The following is a 20,276-nucleotide window of genomic DNA, read 5'->3' as shown; positions in this document are numbered from 1 at the left end:
CAGCGTCATTAGCCATCAGAGAGATGCCAATCAGAACCACAGGAAGATACTATTACACTCCCACTAGGATGTTTAAGATAAAAAATAGAAAATAACAAATGTTGGCGAGGATGTGGGGAAATTGGAACTCTTATCCATTGCTGGTGGGAATGCAAAATGGTACAGCCGTTGTTGAAAACCGTGTGGTAGTTCCTCAGAAAACTAAAAATAGAACTACCTTATGACCCAGCAATTCCACTTCTAGGTGTATACACAAAAGACTTGAAAGCAGAGACTCAAAAAGAGACTTGTACACCAATGTTCATTGCAACACTATTCACAATAGCCAAAAGGTGGAAACAACCTAAATCCCCATCAGCAGATGAATGGAGAAACAACATATGGTACATACATACAATGGAATACTACTCAGCCAGTAGGAGAAAGGAAGTTTTGATACCTGCTACAGTATGGATGAAACTTGAAGACATTATGCTGAGTGAAATAAGTTAATCACAAAAGAACAAATATTGTATGACCTCACTTATATAAAAAGACAAGAAAAGGCAAATGTATAGAGACTAAAGTTTATTAGCGGCTTCTTAATTATCTACGGCTGCTATAGCAGAAATACCACAAGCGGATGACTTTAACAAAGAGAAATTTATTCTTGCACAGTCTAGTAGGCTAGAAGGGCATCAATTCCAGGAAAAGGCTTTCTCTCTTTCTGTTGGCTTTGGAGAAAGGCCCTTGTCATCAGTCTTCTCTTGGTCTAGGAGTTTCTCTGCACAGGAACCCTGGGTCCAAAGGATGCTCTCTGCTCCCAGTCCTGCTTTCCTGGTGGTACGAGGTCCCCCATGTCTCTGTGCTCACTTCTCTCATATTTTTAAAGAGATTGGCTTAAGACACAACCTAATCTTGTAGATGAGTCTTGCCCCATTAACATAACTGCCGCTAATTCCACCTCATTAACATCATAGAGGTAGGATTTACAACACATAAGAAAATCATATCAGATGACCAGATGGTGAACAATCACATAATACTGTGAATCATGGCCTAGCCAAGTTGACAGATATCTTTGGGGATACAGTTCAATCCATGACAAGAGGTTACCAGGGATAGGAGGGAGGGGAAGAAAGGGGCTAATGGTGATGGAAAAATCTCATTGATTAAGGGTAAGGTTGCACAGTCCATTACTGTACACCTGTAAAAAGTTGAATTGGCCAAAGTTTTGTGATACATATTCAATGACCAAAAAAAAAAAAGGAGCTGCTGAGGCTGCTTATGTGCAGCCAAATACCTCGTGGGATTTAGTTCCTTGGTTTGGATGTTTAGGGTCATGGTTTCATGGGACATCCCAGTCAAATGGCCTAGTAATGTATTTAGTGCTTCTGTTCTATCTCCTAATTTGTTGTGTAGTGCCTGGGATCTTAAAAGCTTACAAGCGGCCATCCAAGGCGCAACAATTTGTCTCTATTCACCTGGAGCAACAGAGAAAGGCGAGTCAGGAATAGGAGGGGAGGGTGTGGAATGTATGGCTAATTGCCTCTATGAACAGCTGCCTTCTTTGCCATGAGATCAGAAGAACTGGATGTTGTCCGGCTACCATTACTGAACATTTTGATCAAAGGCTCCATAGAAGAATCCCAATTAAAAAGGGAAAAACGTAGAACATAATTTCGAATTCTCATGGACTTTCTGGAGCTATGAAGGGTGAATGAACCCCTGAAACTATTACCCTGAGATCATCTTTGAACCTTGAACCAAAAATATCCCCTGAAGTCTTCTTAAAACCAAACAGTAGTTTAGCTTAACTAGTAAAAAAAAGTCTGACGTGAGCATTATGCTCTTTTAAGAACTGTCTATATGGTACCAAATTGACAACATCAACTTGAAAGATTGGATGAGATCCTTAGGGGGCAGTGAGTTTATGTTAATGAGGAAGGAACAACCCAGAAAGGGAGGGTGAGAATAGTCAAACGACTTGAGGAATGTGATGAATTCCACTAAATTTTACTTCTAGAAACTGTTGAATTGCTCCATGCTTTGCTGTGTATATTCTCAGCAACAACAACAAAATAAGTAAAATTTAAAAGAAAAGAAAAAAATAAAGCCTGGTATTGGTTCAACAATAGACACATAGACCAGTGGAATAGAATTGAGAACCAAGAACTAAACTCAAACATATGGACAACTGATTTTCAACAAAGAATCAACGTCCATTCAGTGGGGCAGAGACAGTCTCTTTAATAAATCATACAGACAAAACTATATCCACCTGCAGAAAATTGAAATAGGACCCATACCTCATACCATACACAAAAACTAACTCAAAATGGATCAAAAACCTAAACGTTAAACCTAAAACCATAAAATTATTGGGAGAAAACTGTGGGACCTAATCTTATGTAAAAATAGGTTAGGAAACATTACAACAAATGCATGAATAGAAGACATAAATGGGATCTCATAGAAATTAAAAACTTATGCTCATCAAATGATATTATCAAAAGACTACAGACTGGGGAAAAAACTTTGGATATGACATATCAGGTAAGGGTCTAATCTCCAAAATTTATAGAAACCTTCAACAACAAAAAGACAATCCAGTTATAAAATGGGCAAAACAAATGACAGAACCTTCACCAAAGAAGACATCCAAGCAATTGGCGAACACGTGAAGAGATGCTCACAACCACTCGGCATCAGAGAGGTGCAAATCAAAAGTGAAATAAGATACCATCTCACCCTGACTAATATGGTGAAAACAAAGTACTGATTTTAAAAAACAGTTAGCAAATGTTGATGAGAATGTGGAAAGACTGGAACCCTTATCCATAGCTGGTGGGACTGTAAAACGGTGCAACCACTGTGGAAAACAGTATGGTCCAGCAATCCTGCTCCTAGGGATATACCCTGGAGACCTAAAAGTACCGACATGAACAGATAATATGCACACCTGTGTTCATTGCAGCTTTATTCGCAATAACAAAAAAAATGGAAACAACGGAAGTGGCCGTCAGCAGATGAGCAGATAAGCCAATTGTGATACATACATACAATGGAATACTACACCACCGTAAAGAACAATGATGAGTCTGCAAAACATAACATGGATGGATCTGGCGGACATAATGCTAAATGAAATAAGTCAAGCATATGAGGATAAATATTGTATGATCCCTCATTTGTAAGAAGACAACAACAGATAAATATAGAGAGACCAGTGTTCATTGGTGGTAACCAGGGAGAGGAGAGGGGAAAGGGGGAAGTATGCTTTAGACTGTGCAGACGAGTTATTTTTGGTGATGGGAAAAGCATCAGTGAATGTGGATGTAGCAAGCACAGCAAAACCAAAGTACAAATGAGTATTTGAGCACATATGGATGGGTATACAAAAAAAAAAAAAAATGCCAAACCCGTTGCCATCGAGTCAGTTCGGACTCACAGCGACCCTATAGGAATAGGGCAGAGTAGAACTGCCCTGTAGAATTTCCGAGGAGCACCTGGTGGACTCAAACTGTCAACCTTTTGGTTAGCAGCTGTACCGCTTAACCACTATGCTACCAGGGTTTCCATGGATGGGTATAAACACAATTAAAGAGAATGTGGATAAATCGTGATAAACGTAACTAATGTTAGTGAACGATTTGTGTGGAAATTGTCAAATGGGAACCTAGACTGTGTCAACTTCACCAAAAACACAATTAAAAAAATATATATGTATTCGGACTCGCAGTGACCCTGTAGGACAAAGTAGAACTGCTCCATAGAGTTTCCAAGGAGCAGCTGGTGGATTCGACCTTTTGGTTAGCAGCTGAGCTCTTAACCACTGCGCCACCAGGGCTCCATGTGGGTATGTGTATATACATGTATGTATTACGTATACATACATAAGACATATATATGTATGTATGCTTTTTTTATATATGTATGCGTGTGTGTAAATATATAAAACAAAAAACCTATTGCCATAGAGTCGATTCTGACTCATAGCAACCCTGTAGGACAGAGGAGAACTGTCCCATAGGGTTTCCAAGGAGCGCCTGCTGGACTTGAACTGCTGACTTTTTGGTTAGCATCTGTAGCACTTAACAAGTATGCCACCAGGGTTTCCCTATTGGTCAAAATAACATCCCCCAAAAGCCTTAGGGGTTTCTCTTGTGGTTATGAGAGGGGGGAGGGAGGGAGGGTGGGAGAGAGTATTCACCAATTAGATAGTAGATAAGAACTACTTTAGGTGAAGGGAAGGACAACACACAGTACAAGGGAGGTCAGCACAACTGGACTAAACCAAAAGCAAAGAAGTTTCTTGAATAAACTGAATGCTTTGAAGGCCAGCGTAGCAGGGGCGGGGGTTTGGGGACCATGGTTTCAGGGGACATGTAAGTCAATTGGCATAATAAAATCTATTAAGAAAACATTCTACATCCCACTTTGAAGAGTGGCATCTGGGACCTTAAACGCTAGCAAGCAGCCATCTAAGATGCATCACTTGGCTTCAACCCACCTGGATCAAGGGAGAATGGACACCAAGGACACAAGGTAATTACGAGCCCAAGAGACAGAAAGGGCCACATGAACCAGAGACTACATCCTGAGACCAGAAGAACTAGATGGTGCCCAGCTACAGCGGATGACTACCCTGACAGGGAACACAACAGAGAACCCCTGAGGGAGCAGGAGAGCAGTGGGATGCAGACCCCAAATTCTCATAAAAAGACCAGACTTAATGGTCTGACTGAGACCAGAAGGACCCCGGTGGTCATGGCCGCCAGACCTTCTGTTAGCCCAAGACAGGAACCATTCCCGAAGCCAACTCTTGAGACAGGGCTTGGACTGGACAAGGGGTTGGAGAGGGATGCTGGTGAGGAGTGAGCTTCTTGCATCAGGTGGACACTTGAGACTATGTTGGCATCTCCTACTTGGAGGGGAGATGAGAGGGTGGAGGGGGTTAAAAGCTGACGAAACGAAACGGACACGAAAACAGAGTGGAGGGAGGGAGCAGTCTGTCTCATTAGGGAGAGAGCGATTGGGAGTATGTAGCAAGGTGTATTTAAGTTTTTGTGTGAGAGACTGACTTGATTTGTAAACTTTCACTTAAAGCACAATAAAAATTATTTAAAAAAAAAAAGCCTCAGGGGTGATAGATGTGATAGATGATTGAGGAAGCCGTAAAGGTCATAGGAGTCCTGTTCTAATGCCAGATAACTGGGTGGTAAGACCTATTTGAAGATGAAGTAGGCAATCCCAAAAGACCCAAGTCTATGTTTCTGTCATGTTACTCTGACTGCCATGCTCACAACCTTTTCCCCTAAAGAAAAATGAAGCTTGTTTATAGGGAAGTCATGATAGTGTCTTGAGACATCTGCTTTCCCAAATTCTGGAATAAAACTGTGAAGAATGACTCACCCAAATGATAGAAGGAAGATTTCATGATTTCACATCTCTCTAATTCTCACTATTTCATCACATTTTCTGTCTGGTTAACTTACTGCCTCTCTAAGTCCACCTGTTGCAAACTACATTTCTGAAAGTCAGAGGGAAGACTTGTATTTGGTGAGTGAATGGTGTAGGTGATGGCCAATTATAGCTTAGACTGACCTGATGAGTGCATCTAATGTGTTTGGGGGAATCTTCAGAAAAAGAAGACATAGGTAGAAGGTCTGCGTTCCAGTTGCCGCTTAGCCACAAACTGTCTGTGCAGCCTCCGCTGTGGGCCGTGTAACCTCCCTGTGCCTCAATTCCCTCGTCAGGTGAAGAAGGCAGAGGAGAGCTTAATGTTCCCCTCCCAACACCAGCCCCAAAAGTGACTGTAAACAAAGGGCAGGCGATGAGTAAGTTTGGGAAGCACTACATACTGTCACTCCCCTCTTGGAACTTTACAACACACATTGTCATCTTCAAGGCTCTGGGAAGCTCAGCAGCCTGCGTTTAATCCAGAGATGCAGTTGACTAATTCCCTGTGGAATATATTTTGAGAAACACTGGACTAGGTGTTTCCTGATGTCTCTCCAGCTCTAAAAAATATTTAATAAAAGGTATTCTCTTAAACTTTGATTAATGTTTTTTCAACTGGTAAGTTTGCATTTTGTAATTTTTCTTTTTGTTATTTTTAGGTGGACAAAGATTTTCATGGTATTTAAGCATCCTGTTTTAATTTTTATTACTGAAAAAGTAAGTGGTAGTTTCCGTTCCTACATCATTTTTAAAACTAAAGTTAGACTGTAGTATTTCTCTCAGAAGGTTTTTTAAAGTACTTTTTTTTTTAAAAAAAACACAAAAAAGTCTATTAAGTATAATTATTTCAGTGCCTAAATTAAATATCCATATAACTCTTAATTGGAGAAGAGAGTTTTAAGTAGTCATTGAAGTAATTAGAATGCTTTCAACGTATTTAAATACAGTTTGTTGAAATGAAAATATTTAAAACAAGACAACCTTTTATTTTTTTGCAGCACGGAAATTATTTTGCTTATGTACAAATGTGTAACTCACGTATCCTAAGCAGATACACACTCTTACCTGGACGAGAAGAAAAACCTGTCATACAGAGTTTTACGGCATCTGTAGATCGGAAGTTTATCTTGTTGATGTCATTAAGTAAGATTTTTTCTTTTAAAATTTTAGAGATTAGGGTCGTGCATACTTTTCAGTTAAAGTCTTAGGTTTTTGCAGTTTTCTGTGGAGACACTTTTCATGCTTTCTTATAAACAAGTATCCTTCACTTTTTGTACCTTGCCATGTTTGCAGACATGTTAGGTCTGTGCATCTTAGCAGGTGGTGCTATGTTTGGGGGCTGTTGAAGCTCTTAAGCTGGAACACAGTTTTGAAACGTTACTATTTTTTTATGTCCTTAAAATTTACCATGAACGATAAAAAAATATAACACCAGTAAAAAAGAAATTGATCTTTGGTCTTCAGCATGATGAAGGCCAGGCTTTTTGTTGGCATAATTAGTGGGACATCATATATCTGAGATTGGCATTAAATGACCCCCCTGTTCCTCTTCCCAGCCTTAAGATTTGACATGCCTTTCTATGAGCAGTGACTGAGATGGATGGGCAAAGAGGGTTAATAAACAGCCTTGGCCTATGCCAGCTGGCATTTTGGAAATCTTTTATTGCCTCAGAGCTCTATGTAATTGTCCAAACCCCAGTCTTAAGCCTCTTGGGCAAAAAAAAAAGGCCTTTTTGTCGTACCTTTTCCCCTCACCCTGCATGGCTTCTTTTGAAGTTGCTTTGAGAATTACATAAAATGGCTTCTTCTGAAGTTGCTTTGAGAAGGTTAATGGGGGAAAAAAACAAGAGCAAGGTTTAGGAAACATTTCCACATTATTACAGTTGAAATTCTTTGTGAAGTTTTTAAATGTTGAGATGTTTACAGTGGCTGTTAAAAAGAGTCCCATCACTTATACCTGTAAGGTCATTGGAATACACTTCTGCCTTTGCTTAAGAAGGACTGGCTTTCTTTAAGTTTAACCAGTAGGACACATTTATTACTAAATGGAAGTTTGCTAGTTATGTTTTAGTGTAATGGGCATTGAAGTACCGGAGTCTGAACCAAAGGGTCATGTAATCTTCATGTAACACGGAACCACATGAAACTGTCAAAATTTAATCGACCTGCAAAAAAAAACCAGCAATTTCATATGATCTTCATGGTTATTATGGATTGAATTTTGTCCTCCAAAAATGTGTTGCAAATCCTAACCTCTGTGCCTGTGGTTGTAACCCCTTTTGGGAATGAGTTTTCTGTTATGGTAATGAGGCAGGATTAGTGTAGGGTTTGTTTTGAGTCATTCTCTTACAAGAGATAAAAGAGAAGCAAGCAGAGATGGGGGAAGAGAGATGCCAAGCCATATGAAGATCACCTAGGAGCAGAAATTCAAAAGATACAATAACTTTCTTCCAGAGCCAACAGAGAGAAAGCCTTCCCCTAAAGTTAGCATCCCGAATTCAGACTTCTAGCCTCGTAAACTGCGATAAAATTAATTTCTGTTTGTTAAAGCCACGTACTTGTGGTATTTCTGTTCCAGCAGCACTAGATAACTAAGACAAGGGTGATAGAGTAACAAGACCTGTAATGTATAGAATGCTAATTAATTTCTGAGGTATGTTTCCTTTTTAGTGACTAATTTCCTGTATTCCTAGCAGTTCCCTCTCAGTATAGGTATTTAGTGTTTTTATTTCTTGGCTATTATTAAAATCTCCTTACTGAGATTTTAATTAATGATACTCCTCCCTCAATTTTAAGTTTGTTGAATATTCTTTAAGGCAAATGTAATTTCCCATAGAGAATATGTTAGTATGAGGTTACATTTGTTTTTTTTGTGGTTGAATCTTTTATCAATTTGGTAAAATTTTATAAACCACCTAGTGCATTTAACCTATAATATAATATATTATTATATAATATAATAACCTAACAGCAAATGCTTGTTTCCAACAGGCTCTGATGGATGCATATATGAAACCCTGATACCAACACATCCAAGTGATCCAGAAAAAAATCAGGTGGTAGTTAGGTCACTGTTGCTCAAGGCAGTTGTGTCTGGTAATGCTCCAAATGGTGTTGCACTCAGCGTCCTGGATCGAGATCACGTAGCGGTCCTGGAAACTTCACCATCAGCTCCTAAGGGTGACTGAAATCCAAACAATTAAGAAGTCCTCTGGATTTTTGCTTTAAAGTGTACCTTTTAGTCTTCCCTTTCTTTTTCATTTCTTTATTGTCACCCTAATTCATTCTCTTTATCACTATACTTGAATAGGTCTTTAATTTTATTTTGCAGCGATTAATGTTTCTAAAACATTTTTTTAATACCTGTGCCAGTCCATAGTCATTTGAAATGTTGGCTAGGCTTGCAGGAGAGGACTGAATTCATAGCTTGGTGACATTTCACAGCATGTAAATCCACTGGACTTAGACAGCTTGAGGTGCCAGAATTGCTAGTTTCCTTCTTTGTGACTTCTAAGCGGGATGTTCATCACCGCCTACAAACCGACATGACTTCTAGTATATCATAAAGAACACAGTTGCTCATTGCCAGTGGAACTCCCAGCCTGCACATACAACTTAAAATCTGTTGTTTAGGATTCAGGTCCCTCCGTAGTCTAGACCCCATCTACCTTTCCCAACCTCTTCCCCTAATTTCTGAGCAAGAACCCTCTGTTTCATTCAGGCCAGGCTCCCTTTTGACTACAAGCTTGCTATTCCCATCCTCACGTGTACTTTTTTCTTATGTTTCTCCTGCGTATAATTTAAAGGTACTAATTTAAAGATAAACACCCTGATGGCACGGTGGTTAAGCGCTATGGCTGCTAACCAGAAGGCTGGCAGTTTGAATCCACCCGGTGCTCCTTGGAAACTCTATGGGGGCAGTTCTACTCCGTGCTATAGGGTCACTGTGAGTCGGAATCGACTTCACGGCAATGGGGATGGGATCCAGTTAAATGGGAAACCCTGGGGGTATAGTGGTTAAGAGTTCGACTGCTAACCAAAAGGTTGGCAGTTCAAATCCACCAGGCACTCCTTGGAAACCCTGTGGGGCAGTTTTACTCTGTACTATAGGGTTGCTATGAGTCGGCAATGGGATTTTTTTTTTTTTTTTTTTTAACTAGTTACATCAGCCGCTGTCGGTTCAACCTGGACTCATGATGACCTCATGTGTGTCAGAGTAAACTGTGCTGCATAAAGTTTTCAGTGGCTGATTTTTTGGAATTAGATCACCAGGACTTTTTTGCAAGATACCTAATGGACTCGAACCACCACAATCTTTTGGTTAGCAGCCAAGCCCATTAACCGATAGTTACAGCGTAACTATCACATGTCACACATTTTACTTTTATTATCTCATTACTTGTAATGTTTAATCCTCCACTCAACCCAGTGGCAGAATGTAATTATTATCCCTGTTTTGCGTATCAGGAAACTGAGGTGTAGGAAAGTTACGTAACTAAGTCAAACAGATCGACTCCATTATGCTATAAACCCTACGCTAAGTCCTGCGTGTTCTTTACCATTATTTTTTTTTATTTAAATTTATTTTTGTAATTTTTTGAATAGATACTATATTTGCATTGTTCAAAAAGCATTAAAAGTTATGGTAAATGATGGTAGCTAATATATAGCAGTTACCATGTTCTAGGCCCTAATTTAAGCGCTTTATATGTATTAATCCTTTCACCAACCCTGTGAGGAAGATAATATTTAAAGATAAGAAACCTGAGGCCAAGATAGGTTAATTATCACAAAGCTAACATAGCCATTCAGTGGCAGAGCTAGGATTCAAACCCAGACGGCTTGGCTCCAAAATCCTGGCTCTTAACCACTTTGCTTTACTATGATTCTCCTCTCTCAGCCCCATCCTTCCTCTTCCTTGATCCCTCTCTACCCCTCTCTCCCCGGAAAACCAGGGAACCACTGTTACAGTTTGTCTTGTACTTTTCTAGAGTTTTTTTGTACAAATACTAATATATATGCCCCTCTTTTCAGAAGTGGTAGCGGACCATACAAACTGTTGAGCACCTTATTTTTCACTTAAAATATCTTGGAGGTTCCTTATCAGTGTATTATTTTTTATCTTCCTTGTTTGTTTGCTGGTTTTAGCAGCTGCATAGTATTTCATTGAATGAATGTCCCTCAATGTATTTAATCACTTTCCTATCATCGGATGTCAGTCATCCATTATTTGAGGCCTCTTCTCAGAGCTTACCTTCTCTAAAACTTCTGATTATTTCAGCCTGCAGTGAGCTCTCGCTTCTTTGAACTTCTGTGGCAGTCACTAATTTTTATTCTTAATAAAGCAAGACTTGTGTATTTTACTTTGATTTTTCCAAAGCATCATATATTTATACTTGGGGCTTCTGAATTTGTGTATCTTATTTTATAGACTGCCTCTCCATATGGAATATCAAATTTCAAACATTGCAGGCTTCCAAAGAGTTACTGCAAGGGACCAGCGGTCAAGTAAGTTTTTATAGTTGGGAAACTTTTCACATATAAGTATTTTTGTGCCTGATAAATATGTTGTGAGAGAGAGATCTCTTTGGAGCTAAATATTTTTGGCAGCTATTGGTTAATATAAGAGTTTTTTTCTTTCCTGTAAGATTATTTTTAATTTGGCTATTGTTTTAATAGTTACCTTGTGTTTTTTCACTTTAGAAGACTAAATTATAACAAGTTTTAAATCAAGGAACAATTAGCTAGTTAATAGAACAACTTTTTTTTTTTTTTTTTTTTAGGTGCTTTCTGGCTTGATCAGGAGCCCTGCTGGCATAGTGGTTAAAGTGCTCGGCCACTATCCAAAAGGTCAGCGGTTCAAACCCACCAGCGGCTCCTCGGGAGAAAGATGTGGCAGTCTGCTTCCGTAAAATTTATGGCCTTGGAAACCCTATGGGGCAGTTCTACTCTGTCCTACAGGGTTGTTATAAGTTGGAATCAACTCAAAGGCAGTAGGTTTGGGTTTGGTTTGATCTTTTTTTTTTTTTTGAACTATACCCCAAGGCTATTACTTTACCTTAATAAATCAGTTTTTTAGGTGATATCTTAAAATGTTCCATGGAATTACATAGAAATACTTAAAGAATTAAAATTTGAGAGGCGGGGCCAAGATGGCAGACTAGGCAGATGCTACCTCGGATCCCTCTTGCAACAAAGACACGGAAAAACAAGTGAATCGATCACATACATAACAATCTACGAACCCTGAACAACAAACACAGATTTAGAGACGGAGAAGAACCAATACGGGGAAGCAGCGATTGTTTTCAGAGCCTGGAGCCAGCGTACCAGTCAGGTACGGAACAAGCACAGAGAGCTGCTCCACCCCCCTGAACTAACACCGGGAGGGGGCCCAGCCGGTTCGCGCGGGCGGCGTGGGACGCAGCTGGTGGGAGAAGTCCCTGGGAGGCAGTGACTGGTCTTGGAACGGGGAGAGCAGCGTCCCAGCCGGGGAACCGTCCCGCCGGGATTTGGACTGGACGCAGGTACAGCATAAACACGGAGAGCTGCTCCACCCCCCTGAACTAACCCCGGGAGGGGGCCCAGCTGGTTCACTCCGGCGGCGTGGGACGCAGCCGGTAGGAGAAGTCCCCGGGAGGCAGTGACTGGTCTTGGAGCGGGGAGAGCAGCGTCCCAGCCGGGACACTCGGTCACGGCACAAGCACGGAGAGCTGCTCCACTTACCTGAACTAACCCCGGGAGGGGGCCTATCCGGTTTGCGGGGGCGGCACGGCGACGCGGCTGGCGGGACGAGAAGTCCCCGGGAGGCAGCGACTGATTTTGGAGTCGAGAGTGCACCGTCCCAGCAGGGGAGCCTTGACCCTGGGCGTGGGGCTGGAAGCGGAGGATCTGACTGTGACTCCAGCGGCCCAGGCCCCCCGAGGGCAATCTCCACACAGCCAGCACACATAGGCGACGCGCCCTGCGGGAATCTCAGATATAATAGTCATTCCAAGCAAGACAAGCAACTCTGGCTGTATTCTGAGGTGCTACTCTCCTATCTCTCTGTTCCCTCCCCCACCCTCCCCAGGCGGCTTCATTAACATCCGAATAGCCTAAGCCAGAGGGAGAACTCTGATAGGGATCTGACTGCATTTTTTTTTTAGCGGATTTTCTGGAAAAACTAGTTTCCCAGTGATGGCTCGGAGACAACAATCCATATCAAACCACTTAAAGAAGCAGACCATGACAGCTTCTCCAACCCCCCCAAACAAAAGCATCAAAATCTTTCCCAAATGAAGATACAATCCTGGAATTATCAGATACAGAATATAAAAAACTAATTTACAGAATGCTTCAAGACATCACACATGAAATAAGGCAAACAGCAGAAAAAGCCAAGGAACACACTGAGAAAACTGTTGAAGAACTCAAAAAGATTATTCAAGAACATAGTGGAAAAATTAGTAAGTTGCGAGAATCCGTAGAGAGGCAGCATGTAGAAATCCAAAAGATTAACAATAAAATTACAGAATTAGACAACGCAATCGGAAGTCAGAGGAGCAGACTCGAGCAATTACAATGCAGACTGGGACATCTGGAGGACCAGGGAATCAACACCAACATAGCTGAAAAAAAATCAGATAAAAGAATTTAAAAAAATGAAGAAACCCTAAGAATCATGTGGGACTCTATCAAGAAGGATAACCTGCGGGTGATTGGAGTCCCAGAACAGGGAGGGAGGACAGAAAACACAGAGAAAATAGTTGAAGAACTCCTGACAGAAAACTTCCCTGACATCATGAAAGACGAAAGGATATCTATCCAAGATGCTCATCGAACCCCATTTAAGATTGATCCAAAAAGAAAAACACCAAGACATATTATCATCAAACTCGCCAAAACCAAAGATAAACAGAAAATTTTAAAAGCAGCCAGGGAGAAAAGAAAGGTTTCCTTCAAGGGAGAATCAATAAGTTCAGACTACTCAGCAGAAACCATGCAGGCAAGAAGGGAATGGGACGACATATACAGAACACTGAAGGAGAAAAACTGCCAGCCAAGGATCCTATATCCAGAAAAACACTCTCTGAAATATGAAGGCGAAATTAAGATATTTACAGATAAACACAAGTTTAGAGAATTTGCAAAAACCAAACCAAAGCTACAAGAAATCCTAAAGGATATTGTTTGGTCAGAAAACCAATAATATCAGATATCAGCACAACACAAGGACACAAAACAGAACGTCCTGATATCAACTCAAATAGGGAAATCACAACAACAAACAAATTAAGATAAATAAAAAAAAATGCACGTAACGGAATCATGGAAGTCAATAGGTAAAAGATCACAGTAATCATAAAGAGGGACTAAATACAGGAGGCATTGAACTGCCATATAGAGAGTGATAAAAAGTGATATAGAACAATACAAGTTAGGTTTTTACTTAGAAAAATAGGGGTAAATAATAAGATAACCACAAAAAGGTATAACAATTCTATAACTCAAGATAAAAGCCAAGAAAAACATAACGACTCAACTAACATAAAGTCAAACACTATGAAAATGAGGATCTCACAATTTACTAAGAAAAACGTCTCAGCACAAAAAAGTATGTGGAAAAATGAAATTGTAAACAACACACATAAAAAGGTATCAAAATGACAGCACTAAAAACTTACTTATCTATAATTACGCTGAATGTAAATGGACTAAATGCACCAATAAAGAGACAGAGAGTCACAGACTGGGTAAAGAAACACGATCCATCTATATGCTGCCTACAAGAGACACACCTTAGACTTAGAGACACAAATTAAAACTCAAAGAATGGAAAAAAATATACCAAGCAAACAATAAGCAAAAAAGAAGAGAAGTAGCAATATTAATTTCTGACAAAATAGACTTTAGACTTAAATCCACCACAAAGGATAAAGAAGGACACTATATAATGATAAAAGGGACAATTGATCAGGAAGACATAACCATATTAAATATTTATGCACCCAATGACAGGGCTGCAAGATACATAAATCAAATTTTAACAGAATTGAAAAGTGAGATAGATACCTCCACAATTATAGTAGGAGACTTCAAGACACCACTTTCAGAGAAGGACAGGACATCCAGTAAGAAGCTCAATAGAGACACGGACGATCTACTTACAACAATCAACCAACTTGACCTCATTGACTTATACAGAACTCTCCACCCAACTGCTGCAAAGTATACTTTTTTTTCTAGCGCACATGGAACATTCTCTAGAATAGACCACATATTAGGTCATAAAACAAACCTTTGCAGAGTCCAAAACATCGAAATATTACAAAGCATCTTCTCAGACCACAAGGCAATAAAACTAGAAATCAATAACAGAAAAACTAGGGAAAAGAAATCAAATACTTGGAAAATGAACTATACCCTCCTGAAAAAAGACTGGGTTATAGAAGACAATAAGGAAATTCTTAGAAAGCAACGAGAATGAAAATACTTCCTATCAAAATCTCTGGGACACAGCAAAAGCAGTGCTCAGAGGCCAATTTATATCGATAAATGCACACATACAAAAAGAAGAAAGAGCCAAAATCAGAGAACTGTCCCTACAACTTGAACAAATAGAAAGTGAGCAACAAAAGAATCCATCAGGCACCAGAAGAAAACAATTAATAAAAATTAGAGCTGAACTAAATGAATTAGAGAACAGAGAAACAATTCAAAGAATTAACAAAGCTAAAAGCTGGTTCTTTGAAAAAATTAACAAAATTGATAAACCATTGGCTAGACTGACTAAAGAAATACAGGAAAGGAAACAAATAACCCGAATAAGAAACGAGAAGGACCACATCACAACAGAACCAAATGAAATTAAAAGAATCATTTCAGATTATTATGAAAAATTGTACTCTAACAAATTTGAAAACCTAGAAGAAATGGATGAATTCTTGGAAAAACACTACCTACCTAAACTAACACATTCAGAAGTAGAACAACTAAATAGACCCATAACAAAAAAAGAGATTGAAACGGTAATCAAAAAACTCCCAACAAAAAAAAGCCCTGGCCCGACAGCTTCACTGCAGAGTTCTACCAAACTTTCAGAGAAGAGTTAACACCACTACTTCTGAAGGTATTCCAAAGCATAGAAAATGACAGAATACTACCCAACTCATTCTATGAAGCCACCATCTCCCTGATACCAAAACCAGGTAAAGACATTACAAAAAAAGAAAATTATAGACCTATATCCCTCATGAACATAGATGCAAAAATCCTCAACAAAATTCTAGCCAATAGAATCCAACAACACATCAAAAAAATAATTCACCCTGATCAAGTGGGATTTATACCAGGTATGCAAGGCTGGTTTAATATCAGAAAAACCATTAATGTAATCCATCACATAAATAAAACAAAAGACAAAAACCACATGATCTTATCAATTGATGCAGAAAAGGCATTTGACAAAGTCCAACACCCATTTATGATAAAAACTCTTACCAAAATAGGAATTGAAGGAAAATTCCTCAACATAATAAAGGGCATCTATGCAAAGCCAACAGCCAATATCACTCTAAATGGAGAGAACCTGAAAGCATTTCCCTTGAGAACGGGAACCAGATAAGGATGCCCTTTATCACCGCTCTTATTCAACATCGTGCTGGAAGTCCTAGCCAGGGCAATTAGGCTAGACAAAGAAATAAAAGGTATCCAGATTGGCAAGGAGGAAGTAAAGCTATCACTATTTTCAGATGACATGATTATACACACAGAAAACCCTAAGGAATCCTCCAGAAAACTACTGAAACTAATAGAAGAGTTTGGCAGAGTCTCAGGTTATAAAATAAACATACAAAAATCACTTGGATTCCTCTACATCAACAAAAAGAACACCGAAGAGGAAATAACCAAATCAATACCATTCACAGTAGCCCCCAAGAAGATAAGATACTTAGGAATAAATCTTACCAAGGATGTAAAAGACCTATACAAAGAAAACTACAAAGCTCTACTACAAGAAATTCAAAAGGACATACTTAAGTGGAAAAACATACCTTGCTCATGGATAGGAAGACTTAACATAGTAAAAATGTCTATTCTACCAAAAGCCATCTATACATACAATGCACTTCCGATCCAAATTCCAATGTCATTTTTTAAAGTGTTGGAGAAACAAATCACCAGCTTCATATGGAAGGGAAAGAAGCCTCGGATAAGTAAAGCACTACTGAAAAAGAAGAAGAAAGTGGGAGGTCTCACTCTACCTGATTTCAGAACCTATTATAGAGCCACAGTAGTCAAAACAGCCTGGTACTGGTACAACAACAGGCACATAGACCAATGGAACAGAATTGAGAACCCAGATATAAATCCATCCACGTATGAGCAGCTGATATTTGACAAAGGACCAGAGTCAGTTAATTGGGGAAAAGATAGTCTTTTTAACAAATGGTGCTGGCATAACTGAATATCCATTTGCAAAAAAATGAAACAGGACCCATACCTCACACCATGCACAAAAACTAACTCCAAGTGGATCAAAGACCTAAACATAAAGACTAAAACGATAAAGATCATGGAAGAAAAAATAGGGACAACCCTAGGAGCCCTAATACAAGGCATAAACAGAATATAAAACATTACCAAAAATGATGAAGAGAAACCTGGTAACTGGGAGCTCCTAAAAATCAAACACCTATGCTCATCTAAAGACTTCACCAAAAGAGTAAAAAGACTACCTACAGACTGGGAAAGAATTTTCTGCTATGACATCTCCGACCAGCGCCTGATCTCTAAAATCTACATGATTCTGTCAAAACTCAACCACAAAAAGACAAACAACCCAATCAAAAAGTGGGCAAAGGATATGAACACACATTTCACTAAAGAACATATTCAGGCAGCCAACAGATACATGAGAAAATGCTCTCGATCATTAGCCATTAGAGAAATGCAAATTAAAACTACGATGAGATTCCATCTCACACACAAAATAATAAATGTTGGAGAGGCTGCGGAGAGATTGGAACTCTTATACACTGCTGGTGGGAATGTAAAATGGTACAACCACTTTGGAAATCTATCTGGCATTATCTTAAACAGTTAGAAATAGAACTACCATACAATCCAGAAATCCCACTCCTCGGAATATACCCTAGAGATACAAGAGCCTTCACACAAACAGATATATGCACACCTATGTTTATTGCAGCTCTGTTTACAATAGCAAAAAGTTGGAAGCAACCAAGGTGTCCATCAACGGATGAATGGGTAAATAAATTGTGGTATATTCACACAATGGAATACTACGCATCGATAAAGAACAGTGAGGAATCTGTGAAACATTTCATAACATGGAGGAACCTGGAAGGCATTATGCTGAGTGAAATTAGTCAGAGGGAAAAGGACAAATATTGTATAAGACCACTATTATAAGATCTTGAGAAATAGTAAACCTGAGAAGAACACATACTTTTGTGGTTACGAGGCGGGGAGGGAGGGAGGGTGGGAGAGGGTTTTTTATTGAATAATCAGTAGATAAGAACTGCTTTAGGTGAAGGGAAAGACAACACTCAATACATGGAAGGTCAGCTCGATTGGACTGGACCAAAAGCAAAGAAGTTTCCAGGATAAAATGAATGCTGCAAAGGTCAGCGGAGCAGGGGCGGGGGTCTGGGGAACATGGTTTGAGGGGACTTCTAAGTCAATTGGCAAAATAATTCTATTATGAAATCATTCTGCATCCCACTTTGAAATGTGGCGTCTGGGGTCTTAAATGCTAACAAGCGGCCATCTAAGATGCAGCAATTGGTCTCAACCCACCTGGAGCAAAGGAAAATGAAGAACACCAAGGCCACACGACAACTAAGAGCCCAAGAGACAGAAAGGGCCACATGAACCGGAGACCTACATCACCCTGAGACCAGAAGAACTAGTTGGTGCCCGGCCACAATCGATGACTGCCCTGACAGGGTACACAGCAGAGGACCCCTGAGGGAGCAGGAGATCAGTGGGATGCAGACCCCAAATTCTCATAAAAAGACCAAACTTAATGGTCTGACTGAGACTAGAGGAACCCTGGCGGCCATGGTCCCCAGACCTTCTGTTGGCACAGGACAGGAACCATCCCCGAAGACAACTCATCAGACATGAAAGGGACTGGTCGGCGGGTGGGAGAGAGACGCTGATGAAGAGTGAGCTAATTATATCAGGTGGACACTTGAGATTGTGTTGGCAACTCTTGTCTGGAGGGGGAATGGAGGATAGAGAGAGAGGGAAGCAGGCAAAATTGTCAAGAAAGGAGAGACTGAAAGGGCTGACTCAAGAGGGGGAGAGCAAGTGGGAGTACGGAGTAAGATGTATGTAAACTTATATGTGACAGACTGATTGGATTTGTAAAAGTTCACTTGAAGCTTAATAAAAGTTAATTTAAAAAAAAAAATTAAAATTTAAGCTGAACAGACTGAAAACTTCCTGAGGCAATTCCTCATTTGTTTTGTTCTCTGATGTCTTTTCAATTCTTTGGAGCAAAGGTACTTAGTAAGTATTGGTTATTTAGTGAATGAATACCCATATGAAAGTAAAATATAAATCAAGACAATTGGGTGTGTTTGATAATTGTAATTAGAGGATATGGTGGCTGGTCTTCTCAGCATACAATTTAATTCTAGTTTATATTTAAAATATTTTAACAAAATTAACCACTCACAAGTCCACCACTCTCACAAACTTGTTTTTTAGCTCCATGTTCCTCTAAGTCTTTTGTTTACATACTTGTATTATTTTAAAAAATTTATCATGTAATCATAAAATGGAAACAATTTTAAATTCTTTTTGCAGTTAGATATGGTTCATAACTGACATCAGTCAGTCAGATGTTTGTCTTAGCATATCGTGTACTTTTCTATGCATAAAAAAACATTAAAGAAACTCTTCCAGATACATTAAAACATCTTAAACATAATAATACAGTAATAATAATAATAATGTTTTGATGTCACCAAGTAGCACCCATTTGTTATTACAAACCATTGTATGTACCTCAAATTTTTAATATAATAGGCTTTGCAGGGATTGGTTCGTAATCCAGGGACTACCTGTATTTGAAAGTATCATTTAAATTATGCTAAGTGTACCTAGGGTGGGGAACGGGCTGGTATTGGATCAAGGGTTTCTTTTTGGGTGATGACAACATTCTAAAATTGATTGTGGTGGTGGTTGCACAACTCTGAATATACTAAAGGCAGTTAAATTTTATACTTTAAATGGGTGAGTTGTATAGTATGTGAATTATATCTCAGTAAAGATGTTAAGTAAATAAAAAATTACGCTTCGTTCAGACTTGTGCACAAATAAGAGCTATGTAATCTTACTCTGGTTTATATGTTGCATATATGAGTGTCTTCTGGGAAGTAGCTTAACTTTAGCTTGTCCTTTTTTCTTATACTAAGAAAGCTTACATAATGTTATCAATTATAAGGTTTTGCTGAGTCAGTTCTTTGGAGAGAAAAATATTGCTTATATTTCTAATAACTTCTTTTGCAGCTCTGGTATTATAGGGAAAATCTGTTTATGCTACATGGAAAATTTCTGACCGTGATTCCATACAAGTGTAAAATGTCATCATTAGCCGGCGCACTTGGAAAACTCAAGCATATTCAAGACCCAGGTAGGAACTTACCTGTATGTTTGTTTTATGGAAACAAAGCATTCTGTTAGCTCTCGGTTTGCTACGTAGATTCCCACTCAATTTACAGAGCCTGTTCTTAATTTTGAATTTTGCCACTGTTCATGGAAACTTCCTTGACCCAGGAGGCTACCTTGGGAGCAGTCCATATTGCAAGTAATGCTGC

At 39.3% G+C, this 20,276-nt stretch overlaps 1 protein-coding gene across 2 annotated transcripts in view; it reads left to right on the top strand.

The window, feature by feature from the left end:
* Nucleotides 1–20,276, top strand: part of NOL11 (nucleolar protein 11) — a 43,327-nt gene that overhangs the window by 12,511 nt on the left and 10,540 nt on the right. For both annotated transcript variants that reach the window (XR_007513997.1, XM_049859491.1), the window contains exons 5-9: nt 6,102–6,159; nt 6,441–6,585; nt 8,434–8,622; nt 10,874–10,950; nt 19,969–20,092. Coding sequence is in view for 1 of the 2 variants with exons in the window: in XM_049859491.1 (XP_049715448.1) it covers nt 6,102–6,159; nt 6,441–6,585; nt 8,434–8,622; nt 10,874–10,950; nt 19,969–20,092 (593 nt within the window). In the remaining variant the exon portion in view is untranslated. The remainder of the gene's footprint in view (nt 1–6,101; nt 6,160–6,440; nt 6,586–8,433; nt 8,623–10,873; nt 10,951–19,968; nt 20,093–20,276) is intronic.

The sequence above is a fragment of the Elephas maximus genome, chromosome 19 (genome assembly GCF_024166365.1).
Source record: "Elephas maximus indicus isolate mEleMax1 chromosome 19, mEleMax1 primary haplotype, whole genome shotgun sequence".
Classification (NCBI taxonomy): Eukaryota; Metazoa; Chordata; class Mammalia; order Proboscidea; family Elephantidae; genus Elephas; species Elephas maximus.
This window is presented reverse-complemented; position numbering and strand designations above follow the sequence as displayed.